Genomic DNA, 22,245 nt, shown 5'->3' with positions numbered 1-22,245 from the left:
CAAATTGATAAACTTTTAGAGAGTAAGCATTCTTGGTAACAAGCCCCTGAACCCTCCCCTCAGGCTTCCTCCTGATTCTCTCCCACCCTCCTCCCCACTACCCACACCCAGCAGTAACCACTATTTTGTCTTCATTAACCATGGCTTTGTGTTGCCTGTTTTTGAGCATTACATCGATGGGCTCATGCATTAGCTCCTCATTTGTGTCCCGTTTATTTCATTCAACAATGTGTAAACTTCATCTCTGTTATGTGTAGCAGTACTTTATTTTTGCTGCTGTATAGGATTTCATTAAATGAATATACTACAGTTAGGTCTCCATTCTAGCGCTGATGGATATTTGGATTACTTCATGTCGGGGACTGTTGTAAATAAAGCCTCAGTGAGTAATCTTGAACGTGCCTTTTGGTGGATGTAATCACTAATTTCTGTTGGCTGTTATCTGGAAGTGTGATTTAGAGGTCATAGAACATATGAATGTCTCAGTTTCAGAATTACAGCCAGGTTTTCAGCGTACCAGTTTACCCTGCCACCAACGAAGCATGAGACTTCCAGTGCCACATCCTCATCAACCGGTGGTGTTGGTCCTTTCAAAGGTTAGAGGCAGAGTAATGGCATTTCGTCGTGGTGTCAATTTGTATTTCTCTTGTGAGAACTGATATGCAACAACTTTTCAGACCCTTCTTTACTCTCATAGTATTGTTTTGTCTACTTCTGCATAACATGCCTCTTTAAAATGGGGAGCTCACTACAACAGTTCTATTAATGGTTAACTCCAGATGATGAGCCCAAGTTCTTTCTATTTTAATGAAGTCCAGTGTTTTAATTATTTCACTTGAGATCAGTACTTTTTGTGTCCATAAATCTTTGCAAACCCTGAAGTCATTGTGATACCCTTTTATATTTTCTTCTGAAAGCTTTATTGTTTCATATTTTACATTTGGAATCTTTCCTCATCCTGAATTGATTTTTGTATAAGGTGCGAAACAGAGGTCAGGATTTTTTTTCCCTAAATGTATGGTCATCACCATTTGAGATGAGAACCCTTTTCCCACTATTCTGTAGTGGTTACTCTGTTGTGAAGCATGTGGTCAAATGTATATGGGTCTTTTCCTTCCTTTTCATTCTATCCGTAGGTTTATTTATCTGTCCTTGTACCCAGAGCATACTGTCTTAATTACAGTAGCTTTATAGTAAATTTTAATATATGGTGCTGTAAATTCTAAATTGTTGCATTTTGATCTTCACTGAGATTACCAGGCCTGCTCTATTCATGGCACTTTGCATTTCTATATGAGTTTTATAATCATCTTACCAGTTTTTGCCGAAAAAAGAAAAAAAAACCTCTGCTTAGGTTTTGATTGCTTACACTGACTCAGTAAGTCACTTTGGGGAGATTTCATATTTTGCAATATTGAGTCTTCCACACATAAATATGACATATCCCTCAATTTGTTTAGGTTTTCTTTCATTTATCTTGGAGTTTAGTTGCAGCTTTTTGTGTAAAGTCTACAACAGTGTTTATAGAAGTATGCTTAGGTTTTTAATATTTTTATACTGTTGTGGATGGTATTTAAAGTTTTTTTAATCTTTTAATTACTAGTTTATTGAGCTGTTTTTTTTTTAAGATTTTGCTTTTATTTAAAATAAAATGCATTTATACAGTCTTTAAACCTTGGCTTATTGGACAATACTGGTAATCCACCCCTCCCTGGCACCCTTTTGGGCTACGTGAGCTAGGAATTTTCTGACTAGCACCAATGCAGATTGTAACAGCGTGACAGACTAGAACACAGCCAGTCCAGGCATTAGTTAAGGACATTGTGGCAAATCACAACTATGATGAAGTCACTCTTAATTTAGATATTAAAACTGCACATTAATTATATTTTAAGGAGCATTTAATTAATACAAAGATGCTACATCTAAGCCATTTGCTAGTTGTAATTTTTTAAAAAACTGTACAATTTTATAAAATTTGTGTTTGTACATTAGTTACACAAAATGCATACTTCATAGAGCTTTGCTTCATATTGTAATGCAAAAGTTGCATATTTTAGGCAGACAGTGAATATGCTGGTGAATACTAAAAGTGTCGTAATACAACATGGTGTAAAAATAAAAACACAAAACAATATACATACATGCTTATTCAAGGACAAAAACCAGGTGTAACGACTAATAGCATTTTTCCTTCAAAATCAAACAATGACATTATTAAATATCAGGCTGTATTTGGTTTTTGTACATTGATCTTGTACCCATGACCTTATTAAATTAACTTATTTCTATTAGATTATTAGCAGATTGTTTTGGATTTTGTACATGTGCAGTTATGTTGTAGATAAAGGATAGTGTTAGCTTTACTTATTTTTTTCAATGATTGTGCCTTTCCTTACCTTATACTTTGTAGGATTTCTATGACATAGAAGCGGTGATAGCTAGCCTCTTTGTCTCATTCCTGATCTCAGCAGGAAAAGCACTTAATATTCAAGTATGACATTTGCCATAGTTTTTTTTAATACATACTCTTTATCAGATAAGAAAATTCTCTTTTCTGATTATGGTTTGCTAAGTCTTTATTATGAGCGATTGAATTACAGTAGATGCTTTTGTAATAATAGTTATTTTCTCCTCTATCTGTTAATGCAAATTACATAGCTGGATTTTTTTTTTTTTTTTCCCAGCAAGACGAGAGTTTCTCTCTATGTAGCTGTTTAAGCACAAATAATCTAGGGTTGAGAATGCTAGTCTGCAGTACTGAAACTTAGGTGATACCTGTCTTGTTCTGCTCTCCTCAACATGTGGCTTCCCTGTCATGGTCCAGTATGAGGGCTTCAGTGTCCACCATCACATGCACATTCTAGCCATTTTAAATTTTTTTAGTGAAAAAACCCTTATAATAAGCCCAGTAGTCATGGCGTAGTATCCTTTTTATATATCCTTGGAGTCAAATTGCTAACATTTTGTTTAGAATATCTGCATCTGTGTTCATGTAAATTTTTCTTTCATGTAATGTTCTGGTAACACTGTGGAATCATTTTTCATAAAATAAGTTGAAAGTACCCCTTCTTTCAGTTTTTCTGAAAAAGGGGTATATTTAATATTGGCAGTACTTATTCCTCATATTCCTTGAAGAATTCCCAAGTAAAGTCATTTATGCCTGGTATTTTTGGATTTGTTTTATTTTGGGCATGTGTATGTTATGAAAGTTTTTAAATGGCAGTTAAAGTTTCTTTTAAAAGGTAAAATAACCTAAGTCAGTTTTGTTAACTTTTGTTTTTCAAGGAATTTATACACTTTAGATAAAATTTCCAGTACATTGACACAAAGTTGTTCATAATATCTTCTTATCTCTCCTTAATGTCTGTAGAATGTGTAGTAATACCTTCTGTTTTTTGTTTTAGGAATTTGTACTTTCTGTTTTTCTCTTAATCAGTGTTCCTAGAGGGTATTGGTCTTTGCAAAGAAACAACTTTCTTCTGTTGTATTTTTCTTATTTGCTGTTATGTTAATTTCTGCTTTTATATTTTTTTCTACTTCCTTTGGGTTTACTTTGTCTTTGTTTCTAACTTCTTAAGGTAGATCACTGGGTTTCAAACTTTTTTAATATATGTATTTATTATATCCATGTATGTATTCCAAGAATGGCTTTATTTGCATCCACAAGTTTTGATGCACTTTGTTATTCAGATAAAAATATTTCAAGTCCATTGCCATTTTTTTTCTTTGTCCAATGAATTGAGTTGTTTTGCTTAATATCGAGAAATCTAGATTTTAATTATCTTTTTGTTATTAATTTCTATCTCTAGTCAGAACATATTTTCGTCTTATTCCTTGAAATTTGCTGTGGCTCAAAATATGGTCACTTTGAGTAAATATTCCTTGTGTACTTGAAAACAATGTATATCTACAATTGAAGGACTTCTCTTGCGGTGCAGTGGGTCAAGGATCTGGCATTGTTACTGCAGCAGCTTAGGTTGCTTCTGTGGCTTGGGTTCAATTCCTGGCCTGGGAACTTCCACATGGCACAGGTGGGCCCTCCCCTCCAAAAAAAATCATGTGCAATTGGACCTGCATATGTTAATTAGGGCCAGCTTGTCAACTATGTTGTTCAAATCATCTTTATCCCCACTGTTTTTTGTCTGCTTATTACATAACTTGCTGAGGGGGCATTTTATGATCTTCATTATTATGAATATTTATGTTTCTAACTTTAGTTCATTGGATTTTGTTGTATATATTTTCTGACAGTAGAATTAGAATAGAGGTTTCGTATCTTCCTTTCATCCCTTTGAAGTGTGACTGTTTTTCTCTATCAGTGCATTGTACCTTTAAATCTACTTTTTCTTTCGTGTAGCTGCATATGCTTTCTTCCCTTTAGATTTTGCATTATCTTTTCCTATCTTTTCATGTTCTTATATTCTTCTTTCTCTTGTAAAAAGGATATATTAGTTCTTTTCTAATTCATGTTGACAATCTTTGTCTTTTATTTGGAGAATTTAGTTCTAATACATTTAATGCAATTACTGGTCTTTGGAAGGTTTGGATCTATACCTTACTCTGTTTTCCATTTGTCCAATTTCCTTGTTCCTCTTCCTGTCTCCTCCCACCCCTCTTTTGGGGTAGTTTTTATTATCTCACTCTCCCACTCTGCTTTTATATATATGTATATATATATATATATATATATATTTTAAAGAATGTTTTCCTGTGATTATTTAACTGAATAGTGAATGAAAGGAAAATAAAATACACCAAAAGTTATGATATGTTTGGGATCTGAAATATATTGGCCTAAGTTCTTCTTTCACATATTAAAAAATGAAACTGTATGCAATACTTATTTGTATATAGTAGAGAAGTCAGTATTCAAATAGAAAACATTTACAACTGGCAATTTACCATTTGTATTTGAGGAAGGGATTAGGTCCAAAGTGTTCATTTTTCATTCAGCAGAATCTCTGAATTCATGTTCAGAAGATTGTACTCCTGGGCAGGGTCTTCAGAATTTTTGAAACTAAACAAATATAGCATTGTATGCAAAAAAAAAAAAATCTTGGTTAGATTAAAAAGTACTAAAAGTTTTTCATTTGGGGGATTTTGATTGTTTTGTTTGCTTCACTTTTTTCAATTGGAGTTGCAATTGTTGAAAATTGCTATGTTTTCCTAACTTAAAATATGCGTATAGTAGTAGTAATAATTATCAGCATTTTCTCTCAAGTAATTTTTATCACTTTAAGCAAAATATTTTATCTTAAAACAGTCAGCTTTCTTAAATGTCAATTGGAAGAAGTATTTAAGTGTTGCAAGTTTTTCAATATATTTTAGAATATGAAAGTCTAATCTACTTCTGTATAGTTTTACTTTACTCATTGCTGTTAGAGTGCAGAATATACCTGGGTATGTATGCAAGTAGAATAATTTTTTACTTTCACATCTTCAAATAGTTAATTGCAAGTGTATTTTAAGAGTAATACGTGCTCACTGTGAGAAACTTGGGCGATGCTAGGAAGTAAAAAAAAAATCATTTATCAATCAATGAGTTAATAGTTGGTCTAGTTCTTTTTTATAATTTTTAGTACTTGTAATAATGAGGTTATATGCTTTTATCTTTACTTTTCACTTAGCATTTTATTTATATTTTATGATATTTAAATCTTCTTTAAAAGTTTTGACTGCATAATTCCCTTGTATGTTTTTACCATATATTTTTAAAGCTATGCTCCTAATTATGGAGATATAGACACTATCCTTTCTTATCGCTGTTTAATGCTTTATGAAGAAATTTATATATAAACATTTCTTTTCATCAGTGATTGTGTCTTTAAACTAGATTCTAAAATATTTAATTATAAGATCAAAGGATATTAGCAACTTTGTGGGTCTTAACAATATATGTAACCTCCTTGCTTTCCAGAATTGTTCTCCCAGTTTCTGCTTCCATCAGCATCCAGTGATACCTCTTAGTCATAACACTCCCTCCCAAAAGAAACTCATGTTCATACTTTCCTGTTAATTTGATAAGAAACTAACATCTCACTTTGCATTTAATGTTAGTGAGGTTAATCTCTTTTTTGTGAGATATTTTTTGCCTGCCTGAAGTGGAGTTTTTCTGATTTATGTGTATTAAGAATAATATTGAAGAGTTCCTGTTGTGGCCCAGTGGGTTAAGAACCTGACACAGTGTCCCTGAGGATGCGAGTTCTATCCCTGCCCTCACTCAGTGGGTTAAGGATTGGGCATTGCCACAAACTACAGTGTAGGTCACAGATAAAGCTCAGATCCCATGTGGCTGTGGCTGTGGTATAGGCCGGCAGCCACAGCCCTGATTTGACCCCAGCTGCCTGGGAATTTTCATATGCCCCAAATTCCACAATAATAATTTGTGAGTTTGTTTGTGTTTCATAAATAAGTTCTTTGTGTCATTTTTATTAGATTCCATATATAAATGATACGTGGTATTTGTCTTTGTCTGACTTACTTCACTTACTGTAATAATCTCATGGCCCATCCATTATTTCTTGTTTTATGTGGCTGAATAGTATTCCACTGTATATATGTACCACATCTTCTTGATCCATTCATCTGTCAATGGACATTTAGGTTGCTTCTGTATCTTGGCTGTTGTAAACAGTGCTGCAACCTTTCATTTCTTTATATAAGCACTTTTTCCTATTCTATTGTGAACAATTTTATATTTCATATAGTATTTTATCTTCATGGAGTTTTTTTGTATTTAACACTTTTACATATCTGAGATAAAAAATGAATGCTTTCTTGCCCATCAGTTTGTCCTTTTATCTTTGTTCTAGAAGAGCATTTTAAGTTTGCCTTTGAAAATTTCAAAGACAAGTTCCCGTGTTATAAATTCTGCGTTTTAAACTGTCTCCAGGGCAGCTTTGTTCACCATTGCTTTCAGTTGTGATGGAAAACAGCTAGGTCACCAGTTGTTTTTTTGCAGCCCAGCCCCATTGCATCTGTGGTTCTTTCTCCTGTGCTGTGGCTGTGAGTGCTCAGCCTTGTGTTTTGGTGACAATGTGATTTTCCATCATTTAAGAGCTCTGTAAGTATTTAGTGAGGAGCAGGAAGAGCCTGTGTGAACAGATGCATTTTTAAACACAAGGTTGAGTCAAAAAAAAAAAAATTCCAAGAAGCTCCCACAGAGTTTCGAAGAGCTTAAAGGGCAGAGGAAGGTTATCTAAGTGAAAAATATGACTTGAGAGTTCTGGTGGATAGTGTGTCCTGGCAGAATAGATGCCACAAGCAAAGATTTGGAGACATGAAATATTGTGTGGGTTTAGGGATATACTAAGCAAATTAGTTTCAGCTGAATGTCTGAGAAGGAAAAACTATGATATGTAAGATATAGCTAAAGAAGTAGGCAAAGACTGGATTGTGGAAGGTTTACTTGTTTTTATATTAAACAGTACCATGTTTAATGTCACTATTGCACACCTATTATATGCCAAACTTTTTTCAAGGCTATGGACATACAGGGATGAGCAAAGGAGACATGGCCTCTGCTTCTGGGAACTGCATGTGCAGGACATAGGCAGTAAACACACAGATAAGCTTTTCTAAAAGCATATAACCACATATTAAGACGCTCCTGTGAGGGGAAAAAAATAGAGTCAATGAGAGGAAAGAGGAAGGAAAGCTCATTAATTTCACCTAAAGTGTCTCTTAAAAAATGGTATTTGAGCTGATCCCTGAGCAGTGAGTCACCCATGGAGGAGTGAGGCGGGATGGAGCATTCCCAGGTGGAGGTGTAGAAAGGGCAAAGGCTCTGAGGCAGGAATGTTCGAGGTGCATTCAGGGAGGTGAATAACCTGCTGTGTAGATGGAAGGTGGCACAAAGGGGGATGAACTGGAGAATCAAGGACAGAATACACAAAGCCTCACAGAAAACATTAAGGGTTTGAATATCATTCTAAGTATAACTGAAGCAGATTGGTAGATTTTAAGCAGGGCAGTGACATACTATATTTCATCATTTCTAAGATGCCTATCTTTTTCACACTTGTTATTGGGATGCCTCTTCTAGTTGGTGTGGTTTGTTTAAAGATAAGCAGAAGGAAATCATTGCATTTGTAGAGGTTTTTTTCTTTCTCTTTTATTGGTGAACTCTTAGGTTTGTTGTTATTCAATACTCTAATTTATATTTAAAGCGTGTATCGCCCAGAGTACTGTTTGGAAATGGAATTAGTAAAGGGGCAGGAGAAAAGTCAGGGTGTCTTCTCAGATGTTGATTAGGCCAGACTTAATGATAGTTCAGACTAAAGTAGTAACAATGTTATGGAGAGAAATGAAACTCAAGATATGTTTTGGAGCTAGAACTTGGTACTGGATTAGAGCACACTGTTGGCTTGGGTATAGGGTAGGAAAGAGAAGGGATATTGAGAATCAGGAGCAGAGGTGCTTCTGGTTGTAACAAGTAGATATCTGGTGGCGCTATTTGCTGACGTGAAAAATGAAGCAAATTTTTTTTAAAAGATCAAGAATATGACTTGGGTATATTGAATTAGAGTTGCCCTTGAGGTATCCATGTGGGTGTAACAGGCAGGCAATTGGATCAAGTTGGTTCTGGTCCATGCTAGGTCAAATATGGATGGTATTTGAAGCTATTAAGATGGATCAGGACGTGAAGAGAGACCATGGAAAGAGAAGAAAAGAAGGCCTAGGACTGAGCCCTGAGAAACATTTAAGGGTCATGTAAAAGGGAAGCATGGTGGGAATGTTGTCAGAGGATTAAGAGAAAACCCAGGAGCAAATAGGACCGTGGAATCTAAGGGAAGAAGGTGATTTTATAAGAGTGTGGTCAAGTGCATTAAACACCTCTGAGAGATCTGTTAAGGTGGCAAGAAGAGTCCTTTGCATAGAGAGCACACTGCGGTTTCCAGGGGTGGGTGAAGGAGTAGGATGGACTGGGATTTGGGGATTAGTAGATATAAACTATTACATTTAGAATGGATGGGCAATGAAGTTCTGCACAAGGAACTATATCCAATCTGTTGGGATAGGACATGATGAAAAATAATATGAGAGAAAAGAATGTACATGTATTTGTGACTGGGTCACTTTGTGGTACAGTAGAAATTGGCATACTATTTCAAACCAACTATAAACATAATTTAATGAAAGAGTCCTTTGGATTTTATAAAATGATGACCTTATCAAGAGCCATTTTGGTGGAGTCCTATTTATGAGACCCACCCAGGAGCAAATGAGAACAGAGAGACATAGCACATGAGGAAAATTACAGAACCTTGGCTGTTAGGGTGAGGAATATGGTTCTAGCTGAAGGGGTGATATGCCAGGAGACTCTTTGTTGTTTTTAAGATGGTAGCAGGAAATGTTTTATCCTGATGGAATAAGTCAATAGACAGGGAAAGAGGAAAGCAGAAGATGCAGGAGCAGAGGTGCAGCTAGGAAAGCAGATGATCTGAGAAGCCAAGTATGGATGAGCTCCAGAGGACACGTGGCAAAAACCTTTATACTGTTATCCATGGAGAATATCTAAAGAGGCCTGAAGCAGAGAATTACTTGGTTGGACTGTTGTAATAGGTTAACCATTCTCTTACTATGGAGGATGGGTTAGGATGCAAGTGACAGTGAGTGGCTGAGAACACAAATCCCATTAGAGCGCCATTGCAGGAATTCAGGTGAGAGACAATGAGGTCCTGAGTGAGGCTGGAGAAGAGGGGAGAAGTTGGAGATGGAGCAAGAGAAAAAAATCAGAGGAGCATGATGCTTGCGTGTAGGGAGGTATTTGAGGATGAGTCCTATGTCTTTGGATAAGATGACTGAGGTGATAATGAGTGTGCTTTTAGGGTAGTTTTCCACTAGGGTCTTTAACCGTGACTGATGAGTGTATATTGTCTGCTTATTGACTGTTTAAAATCAGAGCAAAGTTTTGCTTTTGTTTCTCAGGAACTTCTGGCTGTTCCCATATCAATTGGGAGGCTACTCTGGGTAATTTTTGAAGAATAATTTAAGGCAATCTGTTTTAGAGTAGTGAGTTTCAGCCTGGGGGAAAAAAAAAAGATTTATCATTGGCCAACAGTGTTTTCCAGAGTTTATGTGCTAGAAAGTTGGATTGGAAATAAACTTGCTATACCTCTGTCATTTCTGGTTGCTTATCGTAGGCCGTGAGCTTTTGAAACATACCTGTGACCATCAACGTCTGCAGGTCTTCCCCCCACTCTTCTCTGTCAGGCAACAACAAGCTCCACACAGGGATGTCATCTTTTGCTGCTTTCTGGCTCATCTTCATTTCCCAGAAAAAAAAAGTTATTTTCCATAACACGCAAGGCCCATATTCTTCAGCCTTGTGGATGTTGCCAGACCTCAGTGGACCTTTTTTTTTTTTTTGAAGGCTCTTTCCATATCCTATTGTATTGTCTGGACCATCTCCAAATCCAGTTTTTAATTTCCTATTGGCTAAATTGTGTTTTTTTTCTTTAGGCCTGCACTCATCTTCCGTTTAATCCTGGCTTCTCTCCTTTGCTGTGAGACAGACCTTAATCTCTTTTGGGCCAGCAGCCATGCCATTTAAAAATTCCTTTGGGCAGCTATTCCGCTGGTTTAACATTGTTCAATCCCACTTCTTGGCCAGGATTTACTGTCTCCTGGTCTGCTTCCGTTCCTCTCAGTAAGGAGAGTGAGGGTTACGTTTCCCCTGAAGCAGGAAGTCTACATCCCTTCCAGTATAAGCCCCCTTTCTTTGGCTCTGTCCTCCTAAGATTCTGGTGCCAAATATTTAACCAGTTCCAGTTGGTCAGGAAGCCTTGAGCTGAAACAGTGGGCCATTCCTTCTTATGGAGAGATCCAAAGAGCACCAATGCTGGACATGGTCCTGGGACATTCCGTGGCTTACACACCCTTGGCATGTGATGGGTCTTTCTTGCAAGGGTCTCCTAGAAAAACAGCATCTTAAGGACTTACAATACCTCAAGTATTTAGATTTCAGGTATGTGATACTCGATGTCAAGGCCTTGTTAAAGAACAAGAAGATACTTGATTAAACTGCGAGTCAGTAACTGAGTCAACTCAAGGAGTATGTCTTCTGGCTTCCATCTTTGCAGTGGACAGACTCCAGTATACTTGATGAGCTCACAGTTGGGCCAGTCCTGTCCATCCTCCTAGACTGACCTTTTATAACTATCACCATGGACGGAGGCAAGAAGACACGGTGGATATAGCCATCGGAAGATGGTTCCTTCACTAGGTTCTGCTCCTTTGCCAGCTCTACCACTGGCAAAGGGTAACTTTGAGACAAGTTATTTCCCTAGGCCTCAGTTTTCTGGTTCTTAAAGTGAAGGGATTGAACTGGATCATCTTCAAAGTCCCTTTGAGTTGAGATGAACCCTACATTCATCTGAAAAGGCTTTGATGACAGGAAGGCTTTTTCTTCCCAGCTGTGCAAGAACTGTGGAGATTTTCCTCTGAGTGATCTGTTACCAAAGATGACAACCCAATCCCAACATTCATTTCTCTAGAGGGCCCTGGCGGCCAAAGGAAGGCTTGTCAGCTCCTTCCTTGAATAGGTGGATACGTCTTGTTTAGGATAAGAAAAAGGAAAATCAACAAAAGAGAAGTATGAGAAGTTACAAAAATGATAAAAAGACTTTTTTCTGAATTCAAAACAAAACAAAAAACGGAAGAGTGTCTGAAACAAAGAAAATCATATCATTTAATTTCATGTAGACGTCTGCCTATAATGCAGACCCTCCAGTGGGATCATTGAGGTTTTGTAATGAATTGCATTGTTGAGGTCTTTGGTCACAGTTGTAATTTCTTGGTTAGTAAGTAAGGTTTACCTGACCCCAGCCCCTTTTAGAAAATCATGTCTCCTCTCCATATTTCCACCTTAGTTTCACAGTTCAGTTTACCTAAGTGAGGGGGGGACACAACATGAGAATTGAGGGACATAGTACTTGGTTGAAGTTCTACTCATTTGTAGATTCCCTGATAACAGCCAGTAAATTTTGGCAAACTTTTGGTCCATTGAGAAAATAGACTAAGTAAAAAGCCTACTGACAGGGAAAATTGATCTCCCAAATGGGGCAATGTAAAGACTGTCAAAGTGAGGGCCTGTCAGTCATTGACAGTGTTGCTCATGTATTTTTTTTTATTAAAGTACAGTTGATTTATAGTGTTCTGCCAATTTCTGCTGTACAGCAAAGTAACCCAATCATTCATATATATATATATATGTATATATTATATATGTATATATATATATATATGTTGGTGTATATATATATATGTTGGTGTATATATATATATGTGTATATATATATATATATGTACACACACACACACATATACACACATTCTTTTTCTCATATTACCTTCCATCCTGTTCTGTCGCAAGTGATTGGATATAGTCCCCTGTGCTATACTGCAGGACCTCATTGTTTGTCCATTCTAAATGTAATAGTTTGCATCTACTAACCCCAAATTCCCAATGAGCCCCTGGAAGTTCCATTCACCCAGGATTATGCTCTCTTTGTCTTTCTGACATTTAGATAATCTTATTAGAGAATTCTCATCAATGATCTGCTTTCCTTGGTCTGTGTCATTTTTCTTGAATTCATTTCCATTGAAATGGTAATATTTATATCTGCCTTACCTAGTAAAATATAGGGAGCAGAAACTTGCATAAGAAATCAATTCTTACAACAGTGACCAAATTCACCTGGGTTGTCAAGTGGGAGATGTCTGGATGTTACTTCTGTATCGCTTACCAGGTAGGCAGTATGACTGGTGATAGATAATGTCATGCATGGCTTTTATAGATGCCTGAGAAGAATTATTTTAGTACTTTAATAGAGTTATCCTTCACTATGGTAACATATCTTCTTGACATTTAGCTTTATTCTTAGAGTTAATCTTAGTTATGGCAGTTCTTATAATTTATGTATAGACAGGACTAACAATGGAAAAATATCTCTGGGTGCTCATGTCATCAAAGAAAATTCTAATGAAATAATGGGTTTTTTTAAATATAGGTCATTTTTCAGACAAATGAAACAAATGTCCTCTTATTAAGCTATTACCTCACCTCATTGTTGAAAACAAGAAACTGCCGAGATTTACAGTATATCATTTTCATAAAGTATTAGTTGTTGAAGAGCTGGTCTCCAGGCATTGTGTGTTATTTTTTCCTATTCGTTGAAATCCAAAATATCGGTCATCTAAACGTTCTCTGTTAATCACTATTACAGTAAGTCTGAGACTGCAAGACGCCCAGTAATTTATAACTGGATCAGGACTTATTCACCTTAAGGTCACTTATTCAGTTCCTGAGCTGGCGCTCATTAACAAGAAATCATCATTTGTAAGTGTATTGAATGAATGAAAAAGAAGGCAAGAGATTTTATTTCAAGAATCTGGACTAAAATGCCACCAGGTTTTAAGATGCTGCTTTGCTTTCCTCCTCCTCTGCTGACCCCTGTCCCATTTTAGTAGGAAATGAGTTGCTGATGAGGCTTAGTTGAAGGTTCCCCACCCCCAAAAACTAGCCCTGATAAGGACCGTGATCTCCCCAAACGCTCCAGGAGCACAAAGGAGGGGCCCTGAAATCTGCCGCACAGGAGGTGTCTCCTGGGCTGACCAAGGGCCAAGAGGAGTTTCTGAGCAAAGCAGACAGAGGGGAGAGTATCTAGTGGAGGAAAGGGTGTAGAGAGAAATTAAAGCCTAGAGGGTTTTCGAAGAACTCTAGACAATCTCCTCGTAGGGCTGGAGCATAAACCAGGAAGGAGGTTGACTAAGAACTGCAGCCAGACGCCAGATGCCGAAGGGTGCTCTGTGCCCTGTGCTCTGCTAAGGAAAGTGTTTGGTACTCTCTAGCTGCAGAGAGCTATTGAACATTCTGAGCAAAGCAATGTCCCTGGTCCATGTGCACTTTGGTGGAGAATGGATTCGAGGGAGGCAAACAAGACTGGACATACAGAAAGCAATTAGGAGTATGAGGAATATCAGGAAAGATAAGGTATGATCAGGGAGGGAGGAGGAGGACAGAAGGAGGGGTTGACACTAAGGTTCGTGGCGGGGGTGACAGGTTGGATTTTCTGGTGAAGGGAATACAGGAGAAATGGAGGTGAACCGAGGAGGAGAGGGATAGTAAGTTCATTTATGGCGAACATGTCCAATAGATATTAGATAAATGGTTCTGAAGGACAGAGGCTAACCCTTGAGAGAGACTGGGAAGCAGCAGTGTGAAGCAGTAATTAGAGCACTTCTGGGTTTCTTTCCAGCCCTTAAACCCCGTGGTTCAATGAATAATGTAATCTCTTCAACAAATGCCCATTTCAGGAAGTCTAAAATTAGCAGTGGCCTGTGTGAAGTGACTTGATGACACAGTGCTGTTACCCCTCTCGTGGTTGTGATTAGTAAATCACTTGTGATTCCAGCCTGATGCTGACATTGAAAATCCATCGGAACAGATTTATGGAGTGTCTTCCTTGTGTTAGATGCTGCAAAGGAGATTCATTTTTTTAGATAGGAAATAACTTCTTTGAGTTTTTCCATTCAAGCTGACCCAAGATGTAAAAGCTAAAAAGGAAGGATAGAGGCGAGACAGGTTTCTCGTGATGGTCGGGAAGTGGGGTTTAGCAGGACAGTGAATGTGGTTTGAGGCTTGGGAAGTTTGAGATGGTAACAGAAGATGAAATGGAAAGGATCAAGAATCACAAGGATCCTGGCTGGAGACAAAGATCTCGGATTCATTCCAGTGAGGTCTGGAGAGTGCGGAAAGAGTGGAGAACAGAGGAGAAGGGGTGCTGAGGATAAAGCAGATCCTGGGGTGGGGGTGGGGGTGCCCGAGCCCTGGGAAAGGGTGAGTATGAGCCAAAGTGGCTTAAGGTAGAATAAGAGCAATATTCTGTCATGGGTCACAAAAAGGGAGAAGGTGTTGACTAGATGAAGAAGTCAAGGGTGATGGTGACGGACTGGAAAGTGATCATTGATTTTAATGATAGGTTGGCCATTGGTGGTTTTTCTCATAGGGGTTTTGTCTGGTAAAGAGTTAGAGTGCCAGATTGTAGGCCATTAAAGGAGGAGTGAGAGGAGGAGGAGTAATAATTATAATAGTAATGGTGGTAAATGTACACTTTCTACCTTACATGCCAAGCAACGTTCTGAGGACTTTATACAGGTTATTTTGCTAAGTTATCGTTGGGATGTACCAATATTATTACTGTTATTCGTATTGTTACTGTTTCCTTTTTCTATTGAGATATATTCGGCAATAAAAGCAATGAATGTAGACATTTCTTTTGATGCGTTTTACAATAATCAAAGGGATGGAAAAACCCAACAGATGACACCATGGTTAAACAAAAGCTTTTCCAAGATATTTTAACATTTTCAAAGGCAGTGAGGGAAGGAGCTAGGGAGGAAAAATTGAAGATGCAGGAGACAGATGAGCGAGTGGGGCCAGAAGAAGAGGAAACTGGCAGGGAAGGAGAAAGGGCTCAGCCGTGAAAGGAGAAGGGACCCAGTTTTGAGTTGACAGTTAAGAAAACTCTGCAGTCACTGATATTTTACAATTCAAATGAGACAGTCTCGGAATCGATAGTACTTGACCGTGTGGGATGATTAGGAAGAGAAGTGAGAGAGCTGCTGGATATCGTGGCGTGTGTCTTCTTTTTCTTCTTAAACATGTTTTGACTTGGCATTAACAATTTTAAAGAAAACTCAGTTTTATTAGTACAGACTCCCCCAAACTAAATTCTGTCGGAGTGCTATTTGTCATTTTCTTTATCACTGGTTATCTTGTTCCGTTATCCGAACATAAACGTATTCGGATGCAGTAATTTCATTTTCTCTTGATTGTTTCTCCAGAATTTGTATTTGGGGGCTGTGTCGTCCAGAGGCAGAGAGGCCAGGGAGCCTGGCAAGTGGACGTGTTCAGTATGGCCATAAACAAGGAGATGGGATGGGAGAATGGAAAGGAAAGTGAGCAGCTGTGATGATAGTGAAGAGTTGTATCAATACATCCATTTGTAACTTCACCACTGAGACGTCCCTTTTATGAGAACATTTTCATTAATGGGGGCTAGGAACCACAGGGCCACCATTATCCAGTTTATAAAGAACAGAGTGAATTTTCAAGTTGACCACCAGGTGATCAGTTGGAGCCACGCTCACATTTTGGACCTTGAGTGGCTACAACTTGGTGACAGGAGCTTGCTTCTTGTGAATAAAATCTTTTCTCTAGAAAAGGTGGGACTGGCTAGCAACATAGCTGAACTAACTTATCAGATTCTCCTTCTCCCCCTCCCTTGATGAGAATGGTGTTTAAACTGGACCAAGATCATCTCTAGGGTTGAATAAATCATGGCCCAGGCAGGCCAGTGCTTTTAGCCCTTGACTCTGCAGATAGAACTGTTAGCATTGAGTGCAATCAAAAAAGGTAACAATCCTCTCGCCTACTTCCCCTGTAGGAATATCCTCCCCTGGGAAATAGCGAGTTGAAAACATCTAGAAAACATTGACCATGGCAATTGCAGCAGTCATTTCAGTTTGAAAACATTTCCTGAAGAAAAGTAAATGTTTTCTCACAGAACCCGGTGTTTTGTCTATTGAGATATATTCATCAAAACATTTTATTTATATATAAAATGTTTTAAAAGTTCATTCTGTGTAAACATGATCATCTCATACTCATCAGGGGATGTTGAGGACCTCTGTCTGTCCATTAATATCTGCTGTTGGTCTGTGTTTTGTGTCTCATGTTCAATGTCTTTTTTGCAGATATTGATGAATGTGTAAACAACACTATTTGTGACAGTCACGGGTTTTGTGACAATACGGCTGGCTCCTTCCGCTGCCTCTGTTATCAGGGCTTTCAGGCCCCACAGGATGGGCAAGGGTGTGTGGGTGAGTTTTTAGATTTTTTCCCCCAACCTGTTTCACATCTCCCTGTCGAAAGGAAATCAAGGTCATCACCTACAGGTGAAATGGAAGCAAGGTAATTGGACAGAAATGCGCCATAATTTGATCTTGTCATACAGGTTGGAGACATGCAAAAAGATCCTGTGGCTTCTGCAATGGTTAGGGACATTAAGAAATAGAGAAGTGTAACTTTGGATATAAATGTATATTTTTTTTAAAAAAAAAGCATCTGTTTAAATCCTTACCTGGGTCTGTGGAACACTTCAGTCCCTTCTGCACAGGAAATAGAGTCTGGTGTGTGGTAGAGCTTGTCCGTTTTCAAAATGCACCTCCCTTAGGCCATGCATTTAAGGAAAAGTGTTGGCAAGAGTTTCTGTTTCCAGGAATGACACCCGTAAAATGATGCTTCAGATTGTGCAACCATATTTCTTCAATCTGCTCTGGGATTGTCGCAGCTGGAAGGAATCTTGAGTATCATCAGATGTCCTAGAATATGGTCCAGCACATGCTCACATAAAAGAAGATATTTTATATTTTGTGTTCTGATCAGTCATGATTTAAGACAAATGCATTGTGAAACGTCTTTGCAATTAGAGCAATTAAATTGGAAAGAGGGTATTCAATTCAGAATATCAGAGATAAGGCTTTTTCTTTACTTGTAATAAGAAAAATACCTCTAGGGAGTTTCCATTGTGGCTCAGCAGTAACAAACCCGAATAGTACCCAGGAGGATGCAGATTCAAACCCTGGCCCTGCTCAGTGGGTAAAGGATCTGGTGTTGCTGTGAGCTGTGGTGTAGGTCACAAACGTGGCTCAGATCTCATGTTGCTGTGACTGTGGCTAGGCCAGCAGCTGCAGCTCCAATTAGAGCCTGACCTGGAAAATTCCATATGCTTCTGGTGTGGCCCCCAAAGAAAAAACTATGTAAGAAAAATACCTCTAGTCATCACACGGCTAGATAGGAGTCAGTTTAGTTTGGAAATTTGCAATTAAAGCATCCGTTCATTTCCCATCCAGGTTAAACTGGGTGAACAAAATCTGTTTGGAAATTTAGCAATAAAATTACTTGAATAGTAACCATGTTTAAGCTAACATTATCATAATCACTTGTTCCAGTTCTCACTATAGTCTTCTTGGCACTAAAATACAAGAGATAAAAACCATGTGCCTTTCACTAAATATTTTGACTTAATAGGTCATGTGCTCTGGCCCCTTCTTACCTTCTCAGCCTCACCACCAGCTTCCTCACCATTTACGTTCCTCTCGCATAAACCTGCTTATGGTTGCTCATGTCACTGGGAAGTTATTAGGCTGGGACTGCCTTCCTCGCCTCCCCTTCCCTGAGCCTAGATTCATCCCACTCATTCCTGAAGCCGGAGCATAGATGTCATCTTCTCCTCAATACCCTCCCTGCTCCACTTCACTCTCAAGCTGAGCTGGAATCCCTCCTGCTTCTGGAATACCTTGAGCAAATTCTGTCATAACATTTACCACCTTTCGGGGGGGGGGGCAATAATTTAATCCTGTGTGTACTGCCTTCAGCTGCCTTCTCCCAGGCAACAAGTTCCATGTGATAGAGCACTTTGTGTCTCTCTCTCTCCTGGCTGGGCCTGATGTTCAGCCTGTGGTGGATGCTCAGTAGAGGTTAACTACTGAGATTTCAGATGTCAAACCACTGACTCCACATAGCTCCTCAGCCCCTGGTTCACGTGCCTTTCTCGGCCAGATGAGCATACCGAATCCATGTCAGTGTTTCATTTTGGCCCATAAAACTTCACCCTTAGAGGAGTAATGTTTGTTATCATTTTAATGAACTCAGAAGCTGTTGTTCTTTTGCCTGTTTATTCTCATTGAAAAATATTAACTGAGCACCTCTTATGTGCACCTTGCCACCGGGCATTCTACAGAGTTGAAGAGATAAATCAGCCCTCTGGGACCTTTGGCCACACGGTTTCCTCTGCTTGGACCCTGGCTGCCCACCTTTCTTCTTATCTCCTCATCCTTCAGATAGAGCTTGGCTCCAGTATCACTGCCCTAACCCACCCTGCAATGTTCCCTGATTTCATGGTGCTCTGTACTTTCCATTCCTAGCACTTATCCTGGCCTGTATAATTATCTGATTCATTTCTCCCACTTGATGATAAGCTCCCTGAAGGCAGGAGCTGGGCCTGCCTGACTCGTCATTGTTTCTCCAGTCTCACACATAGAAGCAAACTAGAAAGGTTTTTGGTTTTTTTGTTTGTTTATTGTTTATTGAATCAGTGCAGTCTGGTAGGAGAGGTTTCAATAACTGTGGAAAGAATACTGGTTGGAAAGTAGAAAATTCCATTTGGCATTTACCTGAAATGGATAAATGCAAACTGGCAAATTTCTAAAGTCAGTTTTTCTGGTCTAAATTCTGACTATCCAGGTTGATTAAATATACCAACTCTCTGCTTTACTTTGTCATAATATCTTTTTACAAGCAAACCTCAGCTCATTGGATTTATATCTGTTTATATACACAGTGAAATGGAAAACTGAGGTAATTATCCAAGTAAGTCAAGAGACATAAACTTTTTGTCCAATTAACTGGGTTTAGCAGGTGAAAATAGTATTTTTTTTCCCGTGAATGATTTGGATAATTGCTCAAGTTTTTAACTTTGTATAAACCATTGCAGAGTATGCTTATGAAAACTGATGTTTGTACGTGTTTAATCACGTATAATGCATAAAATACACGAGCATTTCAGATGTCAAGGTACTTTCACTCATTTATAGAAATTTCTTCAGAGGATAAAAGGTAAAAAATAGCATTGGGCCAGGGCAAACATAAAATTAGCCTTTCTTTATGACTATGAACTTGCATGCTATGGACTAAAATGGACTTAATCTGTGAGTTTTTTTGTGTTTTAATAATGTATATTTAAGTACAAAAGAAAAACATTGAACAAATAGAAATTACACTGAGGAGCACCAATAGAATTTTTTAAAACATAGTGAAATCAATGAGAAGTTACCAGATCAGTTTGTTTTCCGTGAGTGATGAATGTAGCCCAGTGACTAGTTACAGGGGGCTTCCCTTCATTCCTCAAAGGAGAATACAACCTGAATTCTGGTTGTTAAAATTATGGACATTTTGGCTACTTAGGGAACCCTATTTTTAGACATTTGAGTGGATTTAAAACAATTTCTAAAAATGAATTTAAAGAATTCTGTGGTTTCTAAAGTGTCAGTGCTGCTAATTTTCCTTGGGTTAAGAACTGAGAGAAAAGTGTTGGGTTATTTACGACCTTGTTATGTCAAAAAGTCAGGGAAGAGAAAATTAAACGGTCAAAGTATACATCTGATGTTGGCAGTACAATTCTAAGTTGTTCCTTAAAGCCAAGATGGGAATTTAGAAACTTGCTGTGCGTTTTCATGGTCCTTTCACCCGAACCAAAGCCTGCAGCCCTGCCTCTGGGCACCCCTTCCCCCAACCACAGGATGGTTTGATTGCTCCCTGGGGTCACCTTGTCTCCAGCAGACACTACTAGTCTTGGCACAGCTGGTAAAACAAGGAGCTGTCAAGAGTGAGGAACACGTCTGACTTGCTCTCTGCTGCCTTTTCCAGATGTGAATGAATGTGAGCTGCTCAGTGGCGTGTGTGGCGAAGCCTTCTGTGAAAATGTAGAAGGGTCCTTCCTGTGCGTGTGTGCTGACGAAAACCAGGAGTACAGCCCCATGACTGGGCAGTGCCGCTCCCGGGCCTCAGAAGGTAAGTGACAGTGTATAGGGATGGGAGGGCTTCTCTCAGGGACCTGAACCTACAGAGTTTAGGCCAAACACTTTGGGAGTGAAGGAAACCATAATCAAAAGTTTTGGCACCATGCTGTTTCTGGAAGCTTCCATGCTCTTTCCGAACCTGCCTTATCGGTGGAATCAGGATGTGGGTGATGACTTTTGGAGCTAGAGGGGCTCTAATATGCTTTCCAACCTGGAGACGCCATGGGTAGGACAAAGGATCCAAAATGACGAAAACATTGGCTAGGAATTGCCTCAAACTCAGAGAGCCATCAGCTCAGGGTTTAATATGGCAAGTCTCATTAAGTTGCATAATTCTTCTGTCCTGGCCCTTGGAGAAATATATCTTGACACTTCTCTAAATTAAAAGCAACGTATAGGCTACACAGATGTCCTTCCACTTGGAATTCTTAGAGCATTTTTTTCCAGAATTTGGCCTGCAGAGGGGCTGTGATTGCGTTCATTTAGCATTTGATTTAGGCTGTGTCATCATGGCACAAATTGCAATGGAGAGCTGATGCTCTTCCAGATAAATCAATCAACTTCCAGCTCACCCTTTTAGTTTGTGCCACATGGCTATAGCATGGTTGTATTTTGAGGGAACTAGGAGGCTAAATGGTCCTTTGAGACCCAAACAAAGTGAAACACAGACCATGTTACTATCTTGCTCAATCCTGGGTAATTTTATCCATGCTCCTAAGATAGATTTCATTCTTCCTTAATAGAGTACACTTGTTTGTGTGAAATAATTATCTTTACAATAGTAGGGAATAAAATATAAAAATATTTTCATCTACATACATTTTCTTCTCATTGATTAGAAAGGAAAGGGGCGTGGAATTAAATGGATGGACAGTAATTCAAAAGCATGACGAAGGAGGAGAGAATATTACTGGAGAGAGGGTTGATCTTCATTCAGTGACCACTACTGTATGAGCCTTCAGGAAAAGACTTTATTTTAGTTCTACCTGTGATAGAAAAAAAAAAAAAAATCAAAATCTTGGCTACCCAATAGCAAAATTAAGTAACTGCCTTTTTCTTATTTGTCTTTGGTCCTATAGAGTAGCACCTTCTCCATAGTATTATTTTGACTGAAATAATTCACCTAGAATACTGTATAGTCATGAAGTGATCTATGTGAAGATTAGGTAGTCATGATAAATGCATATGATACAATGTCAAGTGGGAAAAAAAAGGTAACTCCAGTGATCACATTCTGTGGAGGAAGGGAAGGAAAGAAGACAACATAAAAAGATAATTATTGGTAGTTTTAGTTTTTTCCTTTATTTCCCAATCTTTTTATAATTCTTGGAATTGGAATGACCAGGATTCTGGGCATCTGACTATTGCCAGCTATGTAAGTTTGGGTATGTCATGCAAAATCTGTGAGTTTTCATTTTTCTCATCTGTAAAATAAAGGTTATGTTTACCTCACAGAGTTTTATGGGGTTTTTAAAAAATAGTATACATAAAAGCCATTTGGTAATGACTAAGTACTATATGAAGTATTAAAATGAAGTATTAAAATCCTTACTAAACACGTAAGGGTTATCCATTTCTTTTCCTTTTGTGATCTCT

The 22,245-nt window shown here is 38.4% G+C and overlaps 1 protein-coding gene across 1 annotated transcript in view; it reads left to right on the top strand.

Annotated features, from left to right (window-relative positions):
• The window catches only part of LTBP1 (latent transforming growth factor beta binding protein 1), a 423,791-nt gene that overhangs the window by 353,980 nt on the left and 47,566 nt on the right, over nt 1-22,245 (top strand). Inside the window, 2 exon segments of the mRNA XM_021087653.1 lie at nt 16,765-16,890; nt 20,498-20,641. Of these exon segments, the coding sequence (XP_020943312.1) occupies nt 16,765-16,890; nt 20,498-20,641 (270 nt within the window).

Source organism: Sus scrofa, chromosome 3 (assembly GCF_000003025.6).
Source record: "Sus scrofa isolate TJ Tabasco breed Duroc chromosome 3, Sscrofa11.1, whole genome shotgun sequence".
In the NCBI taxonomy this organism is placed as follows: domain Eukaryota; kingdom Metazoa; phylum Chordata; class Mammalia; order Artiodactyla; family Suidae; genus Sus; species Sus scrofa.
This window is presented reverse-complemented; position numbering and strand designations above follow the sequence as displayed.